The sequence below is a fragment of the Protopterus annectens genome, chromosome 4.part0, assembly GCF_019279795.1.
Source record: "Protopterus annectens isolate FY-2018-M chromosome 4.part0, PAN1.0, whole genome shotgun sequence".
Taxonomy (NCBI): domain Eukaryota; kingdom Metazoa; phylum Chordata; order Ceratodontiformes; family Protopteridae; genus Protopterus; species Protopterus annectens.
The window spans coordinates 47328481-47351442 of NC_056733.1; the positions used below are offsets into that span (position 1 = coordinate 47328481).

The following is a 22962-nucleotide window of genomic DNA, read 5'->3' on the forward strand; positions in this document are numbered from 1 at the left end:
ACTTCGCCACCAAACATTGGTCTGTGTAAGACCCTCTTGTAGGATTTTGACATCACTTGGGGGCGCTATGACAGCTCCTAGTTTGCAGTTGTCTGTAAACGTAGTCAGCCATGGACATTTTGTTTTTGCCTGTACATCCAAGAAGTAGATTCCAAATAATAGGGGCCCAAGCATCAAGCCCTGTAGAACACTACTGGTTAAAGGTCTGCTGGTGGAGTTACAGTCCCTTATTCTGACTGTGTGTGTTCTATGGGTGAGCTAGTTTGCAAACTGCAATATATGGGTTAACCCCCAGTTTATCAATGATGCCAGAGTGGGGAATAGTGTCAAAGGTCTTGTCTAAGTCCAAGTAGGCTGTAAGCACAGATTTACTTTTGTCCAGGGCTTTGGTGACTGTCTTGAAGTCCACCAAGTTCAGTAGGCATGATCTCCCTTTAATGAAGTCAAACTGGGTCGGGTCAAGGATTTGGAGGTCTCCTATATCTTTGTTAAGGTCCATGGTGATTCTTTCCATGGCCTTGCCAATAAGGCTAGTCATACTTATGGGTCTATAGGTCCCAGGGTCAGTGGATACACCACCTTTATGTAAAGAGATAACTGTAGCGGTTTTCCATTTTATAGGGACATAACCAGTGTTTAGGCTGTGGTTGAAGAGAGTGCCCACCACTGCAGTGAATTCCTGTTTTAATCCATTAAGAAAGCAGCCATGGATGTTGTCAGGTCCCATAGAGGCTGTGTTTCTGGCTTTAGAAAGGGAGTTTAAGACCTACTCCTTAGAGATTACAGGTGGAGAACAGGTGTTAGGAATACTATGGGGTACATATCACATGGACAATGGAAAGAAGTTCTTAATGAACCTATCAGCAAGCAGGTTGGCTATTTCCATGGATTGAGTATATGTGGTGCCATTAAGTTCTGTGCTAATCTGCTTAAATAGGGTCAAATGAAGGGGTCTGCTTCACCTGAATGGGAAGTTTGTTCCAAAGAAAAGATAATCTTTGGGAAATTAATCTGTTTCTTCAGCACATCCTTTAAGGTTACAGGTATAAATAATGCCTTATGGTTATGGCAGTGCTTCCAGATGCGGGACCATTCCTTCCTGCTCTTAGACAGCAAATGTTTTCTCCTGTTGTATGTCCTTGTTTATGGAGGATGTCCACCAGTCAGATTTCTTCTCTTTTGAAGATCTTGCTTTGATCTTCCCTGGTAAGGCTGAGTCAATGAAATTGTAAAGATGTTTACACAAATCTTGTGTACACAGTTTACTGCTGCAGTCTTTTATCTTCATTTATTTTATGTTTTGAAAAGCAAAAAAAAAAAAAAAAAAAAAAAAAAAAAACTAGCAGATGTGCAGAAACTGAACTGGTAACTGAATAAATATGCACTAACAGAACACACTACAGGAAGTCAAAAAGCAAGTCCGCTTAAGATGAATATATATTTAAGGAATAAAACTCAACAAAAATGTATCCACAGTAGTAAAGTGCTTTCTTTCCATGCGATTTAAAAGGACTTTTTCAGAGCTAATGTGTATGCCTTTGTCAATTCCTTAAAGTACAGTACAGTTGTGTACACTTACCATAAATGTAGATGTTTGAGTGTATTCACTGTTGCAGTTATCACACTTGGGTTATCTGCCTGCAGGTAGCCCTCAGTCAGCCCGAATACCAGAGTCTTGGGATTTCTGCGTCAGATGCTGTCATCTCTTCCATGACGTCAGGGGTATAAAAAACATGCAGCCGATGCCATTACATCAGTTTTTCTTGCCCCAAATGTCAGCAGCCTCCAAAATAGGATGCAATTGCATGGTGTGGAACACCTCCTGTAAAAAGTAAATACCATTGCCGTAAGATATGGCCAAAAAAAAAGAGGATAGGTAAAAAGTATAGATAAGTCAGGGAGCTGGAAGGAGGGTAACCAGGACTGCAATAGTGAATACACTCGGACATCTACATTTATGGTAAGTGTACACAACTGTACTATGTTCTTTGTGTTTAACTGTTGCAGTCATCACACTTGGGTTGATTCCCAAAGCTGAGGAAGGGTGGAGGCAGTCAAGAAGTATTAGGGCTGGCTATCAGGTCTTTTAAGACAGATGTAGCAAATCCAGCTCTGGATTTAGAAAAGTTAGGTAAGTAGTAATGCTTGGTGAAGGTGTGTACAGAACTCCAGGTTGCAGCTTCCAGGATGTCCCTGGTAGGGACTCCTCTGAGAAGTGCTGTAGAGGTTGAGGTAGCCCTAGTGGAATGGGTTCTGATCCCCTGTGGGGTAGGTTTTCCATGGTGTTTGTAGATGGTTTGCTTTGAAATGGCCTTGCCCTCTGCCCCTGTATCAAAGCTGACTAGCAGCTGGACAGATTTTCTGAAAGGCTTAGTCCTGTCAAGGTAGAACCTAAGCTGTCTCTGTTCACATCCAAAGAGTGCAGGATCCTTTCCCCTTTACTCTGAGGATTAGGAAAAAAAGGTGGGTAAATGGATGGATTGGTTTAAAGCCACACTGGATACCAACTTGGGCATAAATGATGGGTTAGTCCTGAGGGAAACCCTGTCCGCATGGAAGATAATGAAGGGTTCCACAGCCATAAGAGCCTGCAACTCAGACATTCTTCTTGCTGAAGTGATGGCTAGAAGTAAGGCTGTTTTCCTAGAGAGGAATTTTAACTCTGCTGTAGCCACAGGCTCAAAGGGGGGAAGTGTGAGCTTCTCTAGTACAGAGTTAAGGTCCCAGGCAGGAGTGGGAGCTCTCCTCGGGGGTCTTAAAATTGTTAGCTCCTCTCAGGAACTGTTTGTCCAGAGGGTGAGAAAAGAGGGGTGGCACAGTATTGTAATGAACTGAGATGGCCAAGGCGTGAATCTTAATTAAAGAGAAGGATAGGCCTTTGTGGAGCAGCTCCGCTAGGTAATCTAGGATTTGAGGTAAGGTGGGCACGGTTGTGTCCTTCCCCTGAGACTGGCACCAAGAACAGTATATTTTCTACTTTTCTGAATAGTATTTCCTAGTACTAGGCCTCATGGCCTCAAGGATGACATACAGCACCTGTTTGCTGAGGGTTGCTGGTGATGTATTCAGGGAATAAGCCAGGCTGCTAGGTTCAGGGTTTGCAGCTGAGGATGCAAAATTTGGCCCTCCTGCTCGGACAGCAGAGAGGGGGTCGGATGCAGGTGCCAGGGTGGCACTGCTGTCAGACTGCGTAAAAGTGGGTACCAGTGCTGGCGTGGCCAGTCTGGTGCAATAAGGATTGTCCTTGGCCTGTCCTGTTTGATCTTGAGTAGTACTTTCGAGAGGAGGAGCAGAAAGGGAAAGGCATAGATTGAGAGGTTTTCCCATGTAAAGGAAAGGGCATCCACTTTCCATGCTTGACTGTGGGGAGTTCTGGGGCAAACTTTGTTCAATTGATGGCTTTGGGGGAGGAAGCAAAGAGGTCCACCTCTGGTGTTCCTCACCTATGGATTAGAAGCTTGAATGAGTTGGGTTCCAGTTTCCACTTGTGTGGGTCCATTAGATTTCTGCTTAAATCATCTGCCAGTGAATTTTCTTTGCCTGGCAGGAATTGAGCTTGCAGGTGCACTTCATTGCTCAAGGCTGTATTCCACAGAGCCATGGCTAACCTGCAGAGTGGGTAGGAATAAGTCCCCCCTGCTTGTTTATGTACCATCTAACTGTGGTGTTGTCTGTCTTTATCAAGAGTTGCCCTGGAAGGATAAAGTATTTGAAGGCTGTCAATGCATTCTGTACAGCTAACATTTCTTTTTGATTGATATGCAGGTGCATTTGTCCTGGGCTCCATTTGCCTTGAATGCATTTGCCTGCCATCTTAGCCCCCCATGCATAGTCTGATGTGTCTGTTGTCAGGGTTTGGGTGGCAGGGGTTGAGTGAAGAGAGTCCCTTGTTGTGGTTGCAGGCCTCTGTCCACCAAAGGAACTCTGTCCTTAGGCAAGGAATGACTGTTTCCAGGTCCTGAGAATGTTGACACCAGAGACTTTTTAAGTACCACTGAAGTTTCCTCATATGCAGTCTTGCGTATGGAACTGGGAGAATGCATGAGGCCATGAACCCTAGTGCTTACAGTATTTTTCTTGCAGATAGCTGGGTTTGGGTGGCCAGTAGTAATTTGTCAAATAAACCTCCTTTTCTGGAGTGAGGAATGCCATCTGGGAAGTTGTGTTCAAGCTTGCTCCCAGGAATACAATTTTTTGGCTGGGCATCAGATGTGATTTCTTTTCGTTGATGGTGTACCCCAGAGAAGTTAGGAGTCTCTTTACAAATGTCAGGTGCTGTAATAGCAGTTCCTGACTGTCCGCCTGAATCAGGCAGTCGTCCAAGTATGGGTAAACTTGAATTTTTCTCTGCCTGCAGTATGCAATGGCTGGAGTCAGGCACTTTGTGCATACCCTGGGCGCAGTAGATAAGCCAAAGGGAAGTGCAGAGAACTGATAGTGCATAGAGCCTTCCCTGAAACGTAGATATTTCCTGCAAGATTCCCTTACATGGATGTGCAGATAAGCTTCTTTTAAGTCTAGGGTGACCAGAGAGGAGACCTTGGCTAGCATAGGAAGCAGCTGTTGGAGTGTAAGCATTTCGAATTTTGTTACCACCAGGAAGGCGTTGAGAATTGAAAGATCCAGGATAGGGCAACTAAGAGTTTTCTTTTCTGGGCACTAGAAATGGTCTGGAGTAGAACCCTGTCCCCTTTGCTCTGTTGGAACAGGTTGAATAGCCCTGATATTGAGAAGAGTAAGTACTTGCTTTTGGGCTTCTGCCCACTGGTTTGGGGGAAGGTCTGGCAATCCGCTTGGGGTTGGCAGAGAGTGGAAATAAACATTGTATTGCTGGGATACAGATTCTAAGACCCATCTGTCCTGGGTAATGTACTCCCAGTTTTTTGCATGCAGGGCGAGTTTTCCTCCTAGGGGTGCAAGTACTTGGGCATGGCTGGGAAGAATGAAGGACAAGTCATTGTGAACTTTTCCATAAGAGGGTGGGTTACCATTCCCTGCTTTTGAGGTGGGAGCACTCCATTGTTTAGATCTGTGCATACCCTGAGAGTGTAGTCTTGGTGGTCTGTTGCCCCTGGGTTTGGACTGAGAAGGTCCGGGAGGGACTGGAAAGGACCAGTTCTTTGAAGGCCAATGTCTACTGAATCTAGGTGGCTGTACCTGTACAAAATCTTTAACAGTTTTCATAGATTTAGCTTTTTGCTCCATCTTTTTAAGAACTTCTTTCTGCTTTTGTGCCAAACAAATGCACTTGGTTTAATGGAGCATCTAGTCATTTTGCTTTGACATGGTCTGGCAAGATTTGTTCCTTCAGCCAAGCATGCCTTCTCAGAACAGACCCAGTGACAGCTGCCCTGCAAGATGCTTCAAGGCATCAAAACCACACTGCAAAGTATGTTTTCCAACTTGGTTTGCAGACTGCATTAACTCTTGTAAATCTTTATTTTCTGCACAATCAGGAATTAACATCATTTTTTGTTTAATTAGTTCCATAATATGCTGCTGGTAATTCAACATGTGAAACTGGCAATTTAAAAGCCCTGATGGCAAGAGTAGCAGAGGTATTTACCTTCTTTCCCCATCTGTCTAAATTCCTAGAATCCCTGACCGAAGGGGTATGTTTTTTGGCTGTAGTAGCCTTAATACCTTTAGGTCCCTGGGAAATGGTCTCTGGATCCGCAGTGGGATTTTTGAAAAGAACCTTGTGAGAGTCAGGTACTCTGTAGTACCTGTCAGGCTTTCTAGGAGCTGGTGGCAAAGTATCAGGGGTAAGACTGGATTCCATGAAAACATCATATACATTTTCCAGAACGGGGGAGATAGCTAGGGGCCAGTGCTGAGGCAAGTTTAAAAATTCCCCGAGTCTCTTTTTGGACTGTGGGTAGTCCTGGCACTCCCAGCTGAAATGTTCTCTGAGGGTATGCAGCGTTTCACTGAAAGAAATGTCCTCTTGGAGGAGGCAGAGGGAATGGAATCCTCTGCATCTGAATCCTCATACGTAGATAAGGGTATGTCCTGGTAATCAGAGGGATCGCAGTCACTGGACTCATGATCTGTAGAATCAGGAGGAAAATCAATTCTTTGTCTTTTAGTGGGAGAAGGCTGGATTTCCCTGTATACAGTAATGAGATCTTCAGCCATTCTAAGCATTTGTTTCTGTGGCACGGGAGCTTGAGAATGCACTTTGGTCGTCAGTTTCCTAGGTGTAGTGAGAACTCTGGGCCTGAGAAATTCGGTATTTTAGTCAGAAGCAAAGTAGTGGGTTTAATACGAACATCGGAGGGTCTGAACACCCCGCAGAAGCCGGTGCCTGCACAGCGGCTCCAGACCCATCCAAGGTAGAGACATTCGCAGGTTCCATAGTCAAAGAAGCATCTTGGACTCCGAATGGGTCTCAGAAAAGGCCTGCAAATCTGTAGAAGCGGGCAGCAGGGGCTGCAAAAGCGCCTCACTGACTACCGGCGGACTGGCGACTAGCTTAACGGAAGCATCGTCAGCAGTTTTGGACCTATGCGGTCTGTCTTTATCCTAATGTTTTTTTCAGAAGATAGGCAGTCAAATGGCTTATCAAAGCCATTTTGCAATATGGAGAATGAGAGCGAAAGAATTTAGTGACAAAGATAGCCCGATGAACAGTTCGGGCGTTGAACAGGGCACAAAACCGTCAGCGAGGGTCGCAGTGTTCTGGGCCTTAACAGGTGATGCAGTAAAAATGAAAATCTCTGTGAGGTTTTTTTTTTTTTCCACAGGCAAGACAATTGTTAACTTTTCCTGACATTGGTTACAGCAAGAAAAAAGGATCCCCAACAGGGAACTTCGCTTTAGAAGACTTCAGGTTTGAAACTCGAATAACGAAAATTTCAAGTAGCGGCTGACCAGCACTTGCGAACTGCTTCTGCTTCAGGCTCCACTCGGCAAGAAAAGCTGATGTAATGGCATCGGCTGCATGTTTTATACCCCTTATAACCTGACGTCATGGAAGAGGCAACAGCATTAGACGCAGAAATCCCAAGACTCTTGTATTCGAGCCAACTGAGGGCTACCTGCAGGCAGATAACCCAAGTGTGATGACTGCAACAGTGAAACACGAAGAACATCCTTCATTATGTGTAGTCAGCAGTCTCAGCCAATCAGGAAACAAGACAAATCAACTGAGCTCCTCCCTTGTCAAAGGAACAACTTCTAAACTAGAGAAAAAACACTGTTTGTTTCAGAATAAAAAAATGCGTTATCAGAGTAGACTGCTCCTCGTATTTTTGTAAACAAAAAACATCTTTATTAAATTATCACATTATGACATAGGTAATCTTACATTTATATAAATGAAAAACAATGGCACAACCTTTTTATTAAACAAGAAACATCTTTATTAAACTATCATTTACAACATAGACAATCTTACATTTATATAAATGAAACAAACTATGACGACACAGTCCTAGTTGCAAGCATTTTACATCACAAACCATTCCAACACACTCCCAGTTGCAAACATTATACATCACTTAACATCTGTCCAGTCTTTCAAACTTAACATTACATAGCTCATTTAAGTCCTGACACCTTTCAGACCTCATTCCTCCCTTGTATGCATTGTTCCCACAATACCCATTTTTTCCTATATAGTTTGCTCCTACCGTTTTCTAAAGATCTCAATTCTAGTTGTTCTGTTACTATATTCAATACTTCCAGTATAGTTGGTTTAGATTTTGATTTCCATTTTTTAGTAATTGCTTTTTTGGCAGCCACCATTATTAGACACAGCAAGGCCTTATGTCTAAGCAATTCTGCTTCTGTATCGTAGTTCAGAAAAATCATATCCCTCATCAGAGCAATCTGCCCACCCATCTCTGACAGTGCATCCTGCAGGGAATCCTTACGTCTGCAAACTCACTGCACTCCCAGAAAATATGTTCCCAGTTACCTCTTTCTTCCCTTTAAACCTCCAACATTTACTGTCTGCTTGAGGAAAAATTCTCTGGAGTTTACTTGGGGTATAAAAATATCTATATAAACGTTTCAAGGCAAACATCCTACATCTTCTACACTTTGTTGCATATTTACAGAGACATATATATCCTCCCATTGTTTCTTTGTGAATTCCTTATCCAATATCTATTCCCAATCCTTTCTAACCTCCTCTGATTAATTCTTAAAGTTATCATGCAATATTTTATAAGTTCTACTAATTATTCCTTTTTTAATGGCAGCTTCTGTTCTAGATTCTATTAAAAACTCTACCAGTGCTGGCCTTTCATTTAAGGCCCCCCCCCCTATTTCTTTCTCTTTCCCTGCACAATGATATCAGTCCCTGATAGGGAAGGCAATCTCTAACCTGCAGTCCAAATAAATTCTTGGCATCTTCCCATTCTATCATCTTTCCCTCATTAGTTATTTCTCCCAATACCCTTGGTTCCTTTGCCAGTTTTCTCCAATAAATTCCAGCCCCCCACTTGCCTACTGTCTGTATCCCTAATTCCAGTCATCCCTATTGGCAGAATCTCCTTTCTCCATTTCAGTGTTGACTTAGATCTTAGAATACTTTCTGCTATTTTATGGATATACTATTATGCATGATTATTGTTATTCTCCGTAAAGGCCTGCATCCAAATTCCCAGAATCTCCTTGTTTCTTGAACTTCCCGTGTTTCATCATCATCCCTTTCCACACTGAATTATAGTTTTATGTTTGTGCTATGTATAGGAGTCAAACTGTGTAGCTCTGAAATACCCCTTTAAATTGGGTAATCCCAATCTTCCCTGTTCTACTGGAAAAATCGGCTTATCCCACTTGACTCTTGCGGTCTTTCCCATTTAAGATAAAAGTCCTTCAGCTCTTTATTGCTTTCCACAGCTTCTCCTCTGGTTGATAAAAATATGCCTGACCTGTGTATAACACTAAAACGACAAACATTTTAAATGCTTGCATCTTACTATCCATATCCATACAGTAGGACTTCCATTTTCTAAGTTTTTGTATTATCTTTTGTTTAGTCTCTTCCCACATATCCTTAGATGTCACACTAGAATTTATAATCCATACTCCTAAATATTTCACTTTATCATGTCTCCATAAATATGGATATTCCTGCACCAATTCATGTGTGGTGACATAATTTACCCCTATTGCCTTTGTTTTAGCTTCATTAATTTTGTATCTCGAAAAGATATGAAACTGTCTCAATGTTCCACAAAACTGTAATGTCTTCTTCTGGTTTTGTCAGGTACAAAATGATATCACCTGCAAATAAAGCCAGCTTTTCTTGACTACCATGCCAATTATATCCTTGAATTTCTGAGTCCCTTATTTTATTTGGCAGTGGTTCTAAATATAATGCAAATAATAAAAGGGAAAGAGGACACCCATATCTGGTTCTTCTGCTCAAGCAGAAATTATCAGCGAGGACCCCACACACTTTAATTTTCACCTCCAAGCCCTCATATATTCTCCTATTAACCTTATAATTTTTTAGGAAATGCAAATGCTTCCATTGCCCTGCTCATACACTCCCACCTTATGCAGACAAATGCTTTCTCTGCAACAAGACCCACCAATAACAATGGTATTTTCTTAAATTCTCCTTCCCTCTGGATCATCAGTGTTCTGTTAATGTTGTCAAATGTTTGCCTCCTCTCTATAAAACCACACTGATCCATATCAGTCAATTTTTGGCATTAATCTTGTCATTCCTTTAGCCATTATAGACATGAATGCTTTATAATCATGGTTTAGTACTGAAATGGGCCTGTATGAAAGCTGGATCTGATAGGTTCATAGGTAGGTACTAGGCTATTGGCCCTAGGGCCTATATAAGCCTAGCCAAAGGTACCCTGGCTTCCGCCACCCAAGAAAATTATTCTCCTGTGCCACTGTCGAGCAGAGCCACAGAAGTGATCCCCAGGGTGAATTTCCCATCTCCCATCCAATCATCAAGATTTTTCTTGAAGAGCACTAATGAGGAGCTTTGTTTGATATAGATAGGTAGTTTGTTCCAGAGTATGGGAAGTCTCTGGGACAGGAATCTATCCCCTCCAGCATGTTCTGTTTATTGTGTTGACAAGGTTTAGGTCCCTAGACTGTGTAGCTCGTAGGGATTGGGATTTTAAGTGGAGCATGTCTAAAAGCTCTGGGTTTGACATAGCTTTGTGTGTTAGGCAGAGATCGCCTCTGACTAGGCGATATGCAATGGAGTAAAGCTGCAGTTTTTTGAGACGGTCTACATAGGGCATCTGTTTGAGTCTGGTAATCCTCTTTGTGAGGTATTTCTGTGGCCTTTCCAGTTGTTGTAGATGTCTTGTGAGGTACATACCAAAAGGGGCATTGTACTCTATAATGGGTCTAATGAGTGACGAGTAGAGGGGAACAATGACCTCTTTTTTCCTGGATGAGAAACCGTTTGTGATGAAGTGTGCCACGTAGAAGGATTTCCTGACTACTGTGGCGATGTGATTATCAAAAGAGAGACTATTGTCCACCTGTGTCCCAAGGTCTCTTATCACACTTTCAGTGTTAAGTAGACTACCGCCTATGTGGTAGTTCATGGGTACTGAGTTTTTACCAAAAGGGATGACAATGTACTTTTTGGCATTGAGCTTGAGGCCATGGCTTTGGCACCAGCTGTCTCAGCGAGGCCCTTTTGTAGGATGTCCACATCTTTTGGAGTTTTGATTATGGCTCCTAGTTTGCAGTCATCTGCGAACTTCGTTAGCCAAAGACCTTCTGTGTTGGCCTGTACTTCAGAGAAGTAGAAACCAAACAGGAGAGGACCCAGGACTGAACCCTGTGGTACTCCACTTGTCACTGGTCCGAAGTTGGATTTGGAGTCTGCTACTTTCACAGTGTGGGTTCTGTCAGTGAGCCAGTTGGCAACCCATCTTGTGACATAGAGATTTATACCTAGTTTAGTGAGTTTATCTATAATTCCAGAGTGGGGGATGGTGTTGAAAGCCTTGGCGAGATCTAGATAGGCTGTGTGAACCACCTTACCCTCATCTACAGATTTGGTGACTGCTTCAAAGAAGTCTATCAGGTTTAGGTTTATAAGCACTTACATGAGTGCATGGATCATGCAATCCCTAACAGATTTTTTTGGTGGGGACTGCCTTTTACAAACCCGAACTGGGTGGGGTCCTGAGTTTGGAGATTACCAATGTCATTGTTTAATAATGGAATAAGTTCCATGATGATACGTTCCATAGCCTTGCAGACCAGGCTCATTAGGCTAATGGGGCGATAGTTTCCAGGGTCTGTGGTGGCTCCTCCTTTGTGTAGTGGGATAACTGTTGCTGTATGCCATTCAGTGGGCACATAGCCTGAAGTGAGGCTATAATTGAACATGGTACTTAGGTGGGGTGCCAGTTCATTCTGTAGTTCATGGAGAACACAGCCTGTGATGTCGTCAGGTCCCACGGATGTTGTGTTCTTGGCTTTGGATAGTGTGTTTCTTACCTGTGCAGCCATGATTACAGGAACTTAGGTTCATAGGTTCATAGGTTCATACTAGGCTATCTGCCCGAGGGCATTTATAAGCCTAGCCCATTGTTTTGTGGCTTACGCCACCCCTTTAGTATGGGGAACTATACCCATTATTTTGCTGTGCCTCTGTCGAGCAGTGACACTGAGGTAATTCCTGGGGTATATCTGCGATCTCCCATCCATTGGTCAAGATTTCTCTTGAACAAGGCCAGCGAGGTGCTCTGCCTCACATGTACCGGGATTTTGTTCCACAGCATAGGGAGTCTTTGGGTGATGAATCTATCCCTCCAGCACGTCCTATTAATAGCCGTGTCGAGGTTTAAGTCTCCCACCCTTGTGGCTCTGATGGATCTAGCTTTTTGAGGTGAAGCATATTCATCAAATCTGGGTTTGACATGGCCTTGTATGTTAGGCAAAGGTCACCTCTGAGCAGCGTGGCGACTGAATAGAGCTGGAGTTCTTTCAGTCGGGCAGCATAGGACAGATTTTGAGACCCTTTATCCTTTTGGTGAGGAACTTTTGTGGCCTCTCCAGCTGCTGCAAGTGTCGGGTCAGATACATTCCGAATGGGGCATTGTACTCAATCATTGGTCTGATGAGTGATGAGTAAAGGGAGACTATGACCTCCCTTGATCTAGATGAGAATCCCTTCATGATAAGGTGGGCAATGTAGAAGGACTTCCTAACTACTTTAGCTACATGGGTGTCGAATGACAGACTACTATCAACCTGGGTCCCCAGGTCCCTGATAACTTCTTCTGTGCTCAGTGGATTGCCACCTATTTGGTAGCTAGGGGTAACCTTGTTTTTCCCGAAGGGTATGACTATGCATTTTTGGCATTTAACTTTAGGCCGTGGCTCTGGCACCAGTTATCCACTTCTGTGAGACCCTTCTGAAGGATATCTGTGTCAGATGTGTTTTCTACTATGGCGCCCAGTTTGCAGTCATCTGCAAACTTTGTCAGCCATAACCCTCCTGTGTTTGCTTGTACTTGGAAAAGTAGATGCCAAACAAGAGTGGGCCCAGGACTGAGCCCTGTGGGACACCACTTGTGACAGGCTTTGAGTCTGACATGGCGCCAGCAACTCTGACCCTGTGGGTTCTGTCACTCAGCCAGTTTGCAACCCATCTTGTGATGTATGGGTTAACATTTAAGCTGATGAGTTTTTCAATGATACCCGAGTGGGGTATTGTATCGAAGGCCTTAGCCAGATCGAGGTAGGCTGTATGGACTGCCTTTCCTCATCAATGGCTTTGGTGACTGTTTCAAAAAGTCAACCAAGTTTAAAAGGCATGATCTGCCTTTGACAAAGCCAAACTGGGTTGGATCCAAAGTCTGCAAATTCCTATGTCTTTATTTATGAGGTCCATTATGATCCTCTCCATGGCTTTGCAGATAAGGCTTGTCAAGCTAATGGGCGGTAATTTCCAGGGTCTGTGGAGGCACCGCCTTTGTGAAGTGGGACCACAGTTGCAGTGCGCCACTCCTGGGTGCGTATCCAGAGGTAAGACTTTGATTAAACAGCTGTCCTAGCTGTGGGTTTAATTCCTCATTGAGTTCGTGGAGCACACAGCCGGGACACCATCGGGTCCCATGGATGCTGTGTTTTTGCTTTGGAGAGAGCAGTTCTCACTTGGGCGCTGGAGATGTTTGGGGGCTGCACTCATTTGGTATAGATATCTCTCCTTTGGGGAGGGGAGAAGTTTGCACTGGACCTGTCAGCCAGTATGTTGGCAATGTCTGTAGGATCAGTAATCTTCACATCATTTTGAACTAGTTCTGAGCATATCTGGGAGTTTCCTCCTAGGTTTCTAACATAGCTAAAGAAGGCCTTATGATTGTCTTTTGAGTCTTTAGCTATTTTTCTCTCGAAATTTGCTTTGGATGATTTTATGAGAGCTCTTAGTTTTTTACTTATAGTGATCAAGGGTGTCTTACCTTTTAAGAATTTTGCTCCATCTTGTAGTAGCTTCCTCCTTTTGTTGTAGAGTTTGTTTATGGCTGGGGTCCACCAGACTGGACGCTTGCCTTTGGTACAAAGAGTCTTTGTTTTGCTTGGGATTGCCTTATCCATGCAGTCCTGCAGGTGCTGGTAGAAGGCGTTTGTAAGTGATTCAGCGGCTTGAGTATTGTTTTCCGCCGGCTCGGGGGCCTGAAAGGAGACCACACTAGTCTTTAGAAGTGTGAAGTCGGCTTTTGAGAAGTTCTTTACTGTGGTCTTTTTTATTTCAGGTGGGGGTGGGATGAGGACCTCCAGCGAGATTAGTTTGTGATCTGATCTCACCAGTGAGGGGTATACTTCGGTGTTGAACATTGTGCTCCCATGTTCGTGATGATGAGATCAAGTATGTTATCTCCTCTTGTGGGGATGGTGACTAGTTGTTCCATGGCATTTGAGTTTATGAATTCCAGGAACTTTTGGGCTAGGGTGTTTGGGCTTGAGTAGTGTTCCCAGTCTATATTAGGGTAATTGAAGTCACCTAGTATGATGGTGTTTGGTGATACATTTATCCCTCTAGTGTTTTCAGGAAGGCCATGTGAGTTTCCTGAGTTTGTGAGGGTGGCCTGTAACATGCTACAATTTGCAGAGCAGTCTTGCCTATGGTTAATTGCACCTGGATGGTCTCCGATGCATCGTGCGTTGCCACCAGTCTTGAGGTGTGGGTGTCCTTGATGAATATGGATACCCCCCTACTTTCTTGGTATTGTCCGGATTTTGGGGCCGGAACGCATGATATGAGGTAAAACCTGATAGCGCTGGGGTGCTCTCAGGAGCCTTGAACCAGGTTTCTGTCACAGCACAGACATCGATGTTCTCCATACTGAGAAGGGCCTCGAGTGCGTGCATTTTGAGATTTAGACTTCTGGCATTGAGCAGCATTACCCTTAGTTTTTTTCCTTTTTGGGTCCTAGGGTGGTAGGTTTAGAATTTGAGCCTTGCCTAAAAAAGGCACTATGGGGGTGGCAAGAGCCTTTGCCAATATCCGGAATCCCAGGGGTGACAGGTGCAAGCCATCCCTTGCGAAGCAGCGTGGCTTGTCCAGCATGTCATCCCAGGCAGACAGATACTGGATCCCCTTTGAATGACACCAGTGTTTAAGCCAATTGTTAAAGCTGATCATCTTATCTCTGTATTGTGGCATCATTCTTGGTGAAGGTAGGATACTGCTCAAGGTCAGGGTCATACCTGCCTGGGCTACATAATCAGAGAGCTCCTCAATGTCTCTTTTCATGTAGTCCAAGGAGGTACTTCTCAGGTCGTTTACACCAGCGTGGACAATGACTGAGTCATATTTGTACCTGCTGTTGAGAGACCTGAGTGCTTGCGTTATGTGGTGGATTCTAGCGCCCGACAGGCAGCTTACTGTGACCTTCTCCTTACTCAGTCTGGTGAGCGGGACATCAGTGTGTCTGACTATGGAGTCACCAATGACTAGTGTGTCTGGCATTGTGTTTGGCCTTAAGGGCTGTGACTGTTTGACACTCTGACTGTGAGGTCTATGTGTTGCGGGTGTTGTGTTCTGAGGTGGTGGTTGTTTGGGTGTCTGCTTTGGTGGCCTCTGCTGTTTTGGTAGATTTTGATCAGAGCCTCGAGTATGTCTTTGTGTGTTTATGTGTATGATTTGAGGTTGTAATGGTACTATGTGAGACTGGGTCTATAGTGTGTGTGGTAACCTTCTCCTCCTGACTGGTCTTGCCAGTCCTATGTTGAGAGAGCTCAGCCTCCAGTTTGGCCGTATAGTTGCATCTCTCGCATGTATTTGTGTTTTGTGGGAGGAGGAAAGGGTTGTTCAGTGTACATGAGGCAATTGAAACATTGCCTCAATATTCCCAGGTTCACCAGCTGAGCAGGAGAGGATACTAGCAACTGATCCCTCGACATGCTAGAAGGGTAGACGAAAAACTTAAAAAAAAGATTCCGGGGGACGTGGGTGACCGAGAAATGGGGGGTTGCCTTTTTGGGGTACTATCTATGACAAGAGGGCCGTATCAAGGTAATAAGTACTGTAGGAGCAAGTGCTAGGTTTAATAGATAGAGAATAGTCTACTTGGAGTCAAGTAGAGTTGATCTTTTTAGTTATAGGATACGCTGATTTGATCAGTAGTATAGTTCGAGGAAGGTAGTTTTAAGGGAAAATTTGAAGAGTGGACTTTAGGTAGCCCGAATAGTTTAAACCTGCTTAACCGGCACTGCCCTAGTGTGCAACAGTGGCAGCTCCGCTAAATCATGTAACGCGTTAGCTGCTTTTATACCAGGGGGCTGGAAAAAGCTAGAAACTGGCCCAAAACGACCAATAAACTACTAGTTACTGGCTGAAACCTCACAAAACTGGACAAAAGGCAGCTCAATGCTTCCCACTCCCACTGGTAAGCAAGGTAGCTTCCCTTCCCCCAAATAAGGCAAGGAAACAGTACACAGGAACTACAACCAGAAGAACTTTGCATTCTTCTGGTATAGAGATGGGGCCTTTAGGGGATGACAGGGGGGTAAAGTTAGCGCTGAACCTATCTGCCAGGATGTTGGCAATATCAGTTGGTTCTGTATATTTAGTGCCATTGTGTTGCAACTCAGAGCAGATCTGAGTGTTGCCATTGAGATTCTTGATATAGCTGTAGAATGCTTTGTGGTTGTCTTTAGAGTCAGTGGCGATTTTGTTTTCATAACTAGCTTTGGAGGATTTTATGAGGGATCTCAGCTTCTTACTGAGGCTGACCAGGGAGTTTCTCCAATCATGGGATTTTACTCTTTTTTGCAACAGTTTCTTTCTTCTGTTGCAGAGTTTGTTTATGGCAGGGGACCACCAGATTGGCTTCCTTTTTTTGGAGGATAGCATCTTGGTTCTGTTAGGGATTGCATGACCCATAGACTCATGTAAGTGCTTATAAAGTGCATTTGTGTAGGATTCACATTCATTTTTCTTTTATCATGCTTTTATCTAGGCCTTTTTAAACATTGCAGTGCCTACATTTTTTAAAACTGAACAAGACCGAGAGAAGGGAGATAGAAAAGAAAAAAAAAAAAAAGAATAGCAGCACCAGTTGACAATCCTCATTACACTGAAAAATAACTGAAAAAATAAAAAACGTTACCTTATAGCATGTAAAGAAAACCACATGCCACAAAATTGGTACTATTTAAGAAAAAAAAATCTTTAGTTACAGTTAACTTTCTCCCTCTGCTTTCCCTCCCCAAAGTACTTTTCCGAATATTAATGACATTAAGAAGGGCATATACTTTACAGTCCCCCACAAGTCCAACAAATTCTGAAAAAGTCCAATAGTTCCAGATTTTTTTGTTCTGTCATATTTCACAAATATAATTACTGCATTGTAATCTCCTATTAAAAGGCTGTGGTGGTGCAGCGGTTAGCAGTGCTGCCTCACAGAGAGGCTGTTCGGTTCGATTCTCAGCTGGAGTGCTTTGTGTGCAGAGTCTGCATGTCCTCCCTGTGGTTGGTTGAACTTCAAAGATGTGCAGGTAGGTGTGTGAATGCTGTGTGCACCTTTTGTGAAGGCTGAGCATCGGGCTTGCAACTCGGCACTGTAAAACTCCACTGCCAATCATGAGTGGACCCATGATCCACTGTGGTGACCCCTAAATGGGATAAGCTGAAAGACAACAACATTGTAATCCCTTATTAAGTTACTGGTTTTATTACTGTTCATCTCTGAAATCCTGTCTCTGCTTCATTTCCAACATATTCTCGATTCTTCTGGTCAACTCTTGTGCTTCCTTCCTTCTCTTCAACATTTTAAATTGAAAATTTTGAAAAGGTTTTACAGGCACAATCCCATGTCATTACTTATCAAGTCCATGATTATTCTTTCTATGACCTTACATAAGACTAAGTCAAATTTATGGGTCTGTAATTTCCAGGGTCAGTAGATCATCCCCTTTATGCAGAGGGATGACTGCTGCTGTCCTTCACTCAACTTAGACAAAGCCAATCCAGAGGCTGTTGTTAAATATGGATCTGAAAGGGCCTGACAAGTCCTGATTTAAGGTGTTTAAAAGGCAACCTGGTATATCATCAAGCCCCACTGAAGCTGTATTTTTAGCTTTACAGCATGCAGTGGCAACCTGTTCTTTGGTGATAATTGGTGGTGGAATGGTGGGGGGTATTTCTTGGGGGAGATCTGTGGGTGATGAGGTGGTGAAAAGTAAGCTGAATTTGTTAGCCAGCAGATTTGCTATATCTTCTGGCTGAGTATAGGTGATGCTATCTACAACTAATTCTGCACAGTCGGCTGTTGCTTAAGACTCTGGACAAAACTGAAAAATACCTTATCCACATCCTTAGTTTTAGAGGCTATTTTTACGTCAAAGTCTGCTTTCAGAGACTGGACTAATTCCCCGATTCATCTGTTTAGACTGAGAGACTTTTTGCTCTGTTATGCAGAGTCCCTCTTACTTCTTGATAGGTTTTTCTTTATTTATCGTACAACCTATTAATACTAGGGGTCCACCAGGGAGACTTGTTTTTGCAGTTTGACCAGGCTTTATTTCAGTTTGGTACTGCCATTTCTAGGCAGTTGTTTATATGGTCTTTCAGGGCTTTTGTTGCACACGGTGTAGCTCAAGCACGTCATATTGTTTGACCAGACTTGAGGTGTGCTGATCCTTTATGTAGATAGATATTCGTCCACCTTTTGTTCTTTCATGTTCAGTGGGCAGATGTAATGTATGAAAGGCATTATAGCCATGGCTTGCCAGAGTACTTTTCATGGCTTTGGACCATGTTTCAGTAACTGCACAGATGTCAGCATTCTCCAGGGTGAAGAGAGCTTTCAGGGAGTGAAGTTTCCTGCTGAGACTTCTAGCATTCAGCAGTCACACTTTTAGTTTGTCCTGAGTAGCTTTTCTTATGCTGAAAGGTTTCTCTGTTTGGCAATGCCTAAAAAAAGGCATTATAGAGGGTGAATAATATTTTGGCCAATATCCAAATGCCTAGAGGTGACAGGTGAGTGCCATCCCTGGCAAAGCAGCCTGGCCTGCCAACCATGTCTTCCCAGGCTGACAAGTATTGGACCTCTGGAATGAAACCAGTACCTTAGCCAACTGTTAAAGTCAATCATTGTCTGCTGGTACTGTGACACAATCTCTGAAAACAGTAGAATGCTGCTTAATGCTAGGGTCGTACCTGGCTGCGCCACATATTCTGAGAGCTCAATCATGTCTTTCTTCATATAGTCCAAGGAGATACATCTCAGGTCATTCATGCCAAGATGGACTATGATTCAGTCATAATGGTACTTAGGGGGTAAGTGACCTGAGTGATTGCATGATCTGGTGGATCCTGGCTCCTGACAGGCAACTAACTATAACCTTCTCCTTATCCTACCTGGTAAGAGGGACATCAGTATGTCTCACAATGGATTTTTCTATGACCAGAATAATGCTGAGTGTTTTGTCTTATAGGCTTGGTAGTTAAGACACAATGATATCTGTCTATGTGTTGTGATGAAAACAGAGTTGATTGTGTGCATACACAGTTTGAGAACTGCGCTTGAGAGGCCTTTGTGGTTTGGTAAGTTACGCTTGAGCACTTCCGCATATGTGGGTCTGTGTGTGTTGTCCTTTGCGGATGCAGTAAGTGAGGTGAGTAAGTCATTGACAAACTGTTTGTTGCTTTTCATGTCTATATAGGAGAGTCTGAGCCCCCAGTGTCTATATAGGAGAGTCTGAGCCCCCAGTGTCTATATAGGAGAGTCTGAGCCCCCAGTGTCAATATGTAACTACATCTTTAACATACGGTAATTGTCTGTTCTAGAATTATGTGGTTGCCAGTGTACATAAGGCAGTTGTTACACTGTCTCAGGATGTCTATGTCCACCAAGCTGGGTGCAGAGATAGCAGGAAAGTACCCATCCATGGTTGCGCAGAGATAGCAGGAAAGTGCCCATCCATGGTTACAGGCACTTGCAAGGGACAGGAGTGGAGGGTGTTTGTAACCAGATGAGGGAAGTGTGCTTATTTGATGTAATCTGCAGCTAAACTAACCAGTGATGCTACCCAGCATCCAAACCAGATGGTTTCTGAGCAGTAATAGTCTTGGGTGTTATAATTATGTAAGGTAGACCTAAGTAGTCCTAACTAAATGTGTAAATGCCGCTCGCCTCACAAACTAGTTGCCCTTTGATTTACACAGGATTGATGAAACGTCTGAGATGTTTTTTATAAGGAAATTTCAACTTCTGGTGATTACATGTATATAAGGCACAAATAACTACAGCTGCATGAAGAGCAGCTTTGTCCAAACACAAGGCGTATTTATGATCAGAAAAAAAGCATGTTTTACACTAACTATGCCCTAAGGCCAATCAGGTAACAACACAGTGAGCTTTCCACCACAATTCCCAGCTCAGATAGCGGATATCAGCCCTCTCCTGCCCACATCGGTGCAGACTTTGACCATCCTAATGTAAAATGATTGATTTGGAGCCCAAGGGTTAAGAAACCACAGACAGATGCCCAATATAAACTAAGAAACATTAGACAGAATATATTTCAGTACATAACAGTAGCCGTTACAGCAGTTTTGAAAATGCAACTTTAAAGAAGTGTAAAACAATTAATAGCACAGTAAACTTTCACAATGGTAGGCAATTCTCTCAATGATGGCTACTAACAACAAATTGCCAGAATCCAATGCCAGAAGGTACCGTACCTTTCCTGTAACCTATGCTGTGGACATCTTAAAGAAGTTTATGAAGTTCTTATTCCTACAGCATCAACAATGAATCATCAATAACTAGACAAACCAAATGCTGCATGAACGACCAGTTTCTTTTCATTCTTCTTTCTTTCATTCATTTAGCTTTCGCTGTGTTATATTTCTGTTAATCAGACTTATTATATCTCTAAACAGCCTCTCTTACTAAAAGTAATTTATTGAATTAGTATGTATATGTCTATATTAATCACTACAAGTTAGCTTTTCGTACAGCATTTTACCTTCAAGAGCTTCTTTCACCCAGTTTATGAAGTTCTTCCTCTGCCCAAGTTCATGTAAACACAACCTGCGAACATCTGTAATCTCTTGCAAGAGTTTTCTTGTTTCCACAAGGTCTTCACTTATATAATCAAGCCGTTCTTCCTTAAAAGATTCCTCAGTCTAAATGGAAAGCATACTAAGTCACATTTTCTCAACAGAAAGGTGTAGTACTTTGAATACTTTTATACAAATGAACAAACAAGACACATTTTCTTTTGACTCATGACTTGCAGTGACACAAAAAGGGGTAAGACAAGCTAATCTCTCTATCAAATGTGTTTTACCAAGAATACTGGACACAATTCTGAGTCTTGAAAAATACATCTATTTCTGTAATGTTCTATCAGCTACTTGGCCGGTACAGGGTTCGATTTCCTCAGTTTTCATTTGCCTACGGTGTGACCCTAAGGAAGTCACTTAACTACATATTGCTTTCAGACTGTTTCTGAAAAGGGGGCTGTGTCTCCAATGAACATACCTGGTCAACAAATGGGTATTAGGGCAAGACAAGATTCTGTTAGGATTCTACTAACAGACAGAAAATATAGTTATTTTGTGCTTACATTTACTAGACAGTTTTCACAATATGTATTGTAGGTGCATTTGATTTTCACTATGAGCACACCAGATGCATATGATTTTCATGATAGGCACAGTATGAATAAAAGATGTTTATACCATGTCCAAGAAGCGTATATGACTTTCAAGATATGCACAGCATGGTTATGTGATCAAACAGCTTCACAGCTAACAGTACTAAAGATTCACTTTGAAGGGTAAGGTGACGTGCTCATTGTAACATGCTGGTTAAAATGGATTACTACTATATGGGACTTCCAACATGGCTGCACAATAATCAACAGCTTAATTTCAGCACTCCTAATGTGAAAGAAAATAAGAAATAAGAGCTAGTAAATCTATTAGCTTAAGTAAAATTCACTTACTGGCTAGTAAGTACACTACCCAGCAGCCAGCAAATTAATTTAGAGAATTGAATGAAAATCATCCAGACAAGGTGAAGAGAAAACACTAACTGGGAAGAATCCTCCAGCTATTCATCAAAAAAAGCAGTTCAGGTTTCAGCTTTGGTATAAGAGATGGCTTCCAGTAATTTAGAGGAAAAAATAAATCTAATGTACTCAAGAGTTGGTTAAAATAAAAGAAACATTGAATGAATATATCAAATCAAATAACAAAAGGTTGGAACAATAGAAGGTTTAATAAGCTATTCAGATGAACTAATAAAAACTAAAAAAAAAATTAGAGGTTGGAATTAAGAAAAGGCTGGCTTGAGTATGAGAATTCTCAAGAAGAACTGTTTCAAAAATGGAAGAGTTATAAGATAGAGTGCACTTGAGAAACTGGAAGAAACATTATAATAACTAAGACAGGATGAGCTAAAATAAAAATGCTGATGAACAGTCAACAAAGAAGTCTCCATGAGCAGACAGTTTATTTTATTAACACACAAATAAGCAACTGTACTGGTTTTCCACAGCAGGATTTATTAACAGAAAGGCCACACAGAATATGCTCCAAACCTGGCCATAATAAAGCAGCCGATACCTGTATTAGTAAATATGCAAGTAGCATTGTCGCCTCACAGTAAGATGCTGTCCAGTTTGATTCTCAGCTAGAGTGTCTTCTGCGTGGAGACATGCGTGAATGGGCGTACCTTTGTTGAAGGTTGTGCATCAGGGCTGGCAACTCGGCACATAAAAATCTGCTGCCAATCATTAGCGGACCGGAGTTCCACCGTGGCGACCCCTAACTGGGAAAAGCCGAATGACACAACAACAACCAACAGAAACAGTTGATCCTGAAAAAAACTGAGGCAGAAGACAGAAGTATTAAAACCTGGAGACAACAGTGTTCGTGGAAAATGATTATCCATTGTATACAAGGCAGAAGAGAAACAAATTTATCCCAGGAATCAATGAATGCCGACAGGCAGGTGTAACATTCAAGGTCTTGTATCCAACTGTCTTCAAAATATTTTCCCTGGAGGATCACGGACATTTTGATGCAGAACAGGCTACGAAGGAAACAAAAATGTTTATCCAGCAAAAGTGACCCATCAAACAGAAGAGAACTCTGCCTCTCATTCTTCTGACAATAAAGACTTTAGACAGACAATGTCTGATGGAAAAAAAGCACACATACTGGCTAGAAGAATCAGGTGGACCTTGGACATAAACCAGTGTCTGATGTCGCAAAATGCAGATGAACAGGAAAAAGATCAGCAACACAGAAATGAGTGAACAAATGTGAGATTATAAAGCATTACATTTGTGAAATACGGTTTTACAAGAAAATGTGGCTGAGACACGTTTGGATTTGTGTGTGGACTGCAAATACTATGCCTCAATTTATGTAATTAACTAGAAGGACATTAAAAGAGAAATATTAACACAAAGTAAAATGACTTTTTTCTTAACAGCAGTTGTATAAAACATTTCATGATCTAAACTGTGTGTTATATAATAAAGAAG

At 42.6% G+C, this 22962-nt stretch overlaps 1 protein-coding gene across 1 annotated transcript in view; it reads right to left on the reverse strand.

Annotated features, from left to right (window-relative positions):
• RNF213 (ring finger protein 213) overlaps nt 1-22962 on the reverse strand; it is a gene marked incomplete in the record, with an annotated part of 2890576 nt that overhangs the window by 1679044 nt on the left and 1188570 nt on the right. The window contains 1 exon segment of the mRNA XM_044069632.1: nt 20431-20590. Within this exon segment, the coding sequence (XP_043925567.1) occupies nt 20431-20590 (160 nt within the window).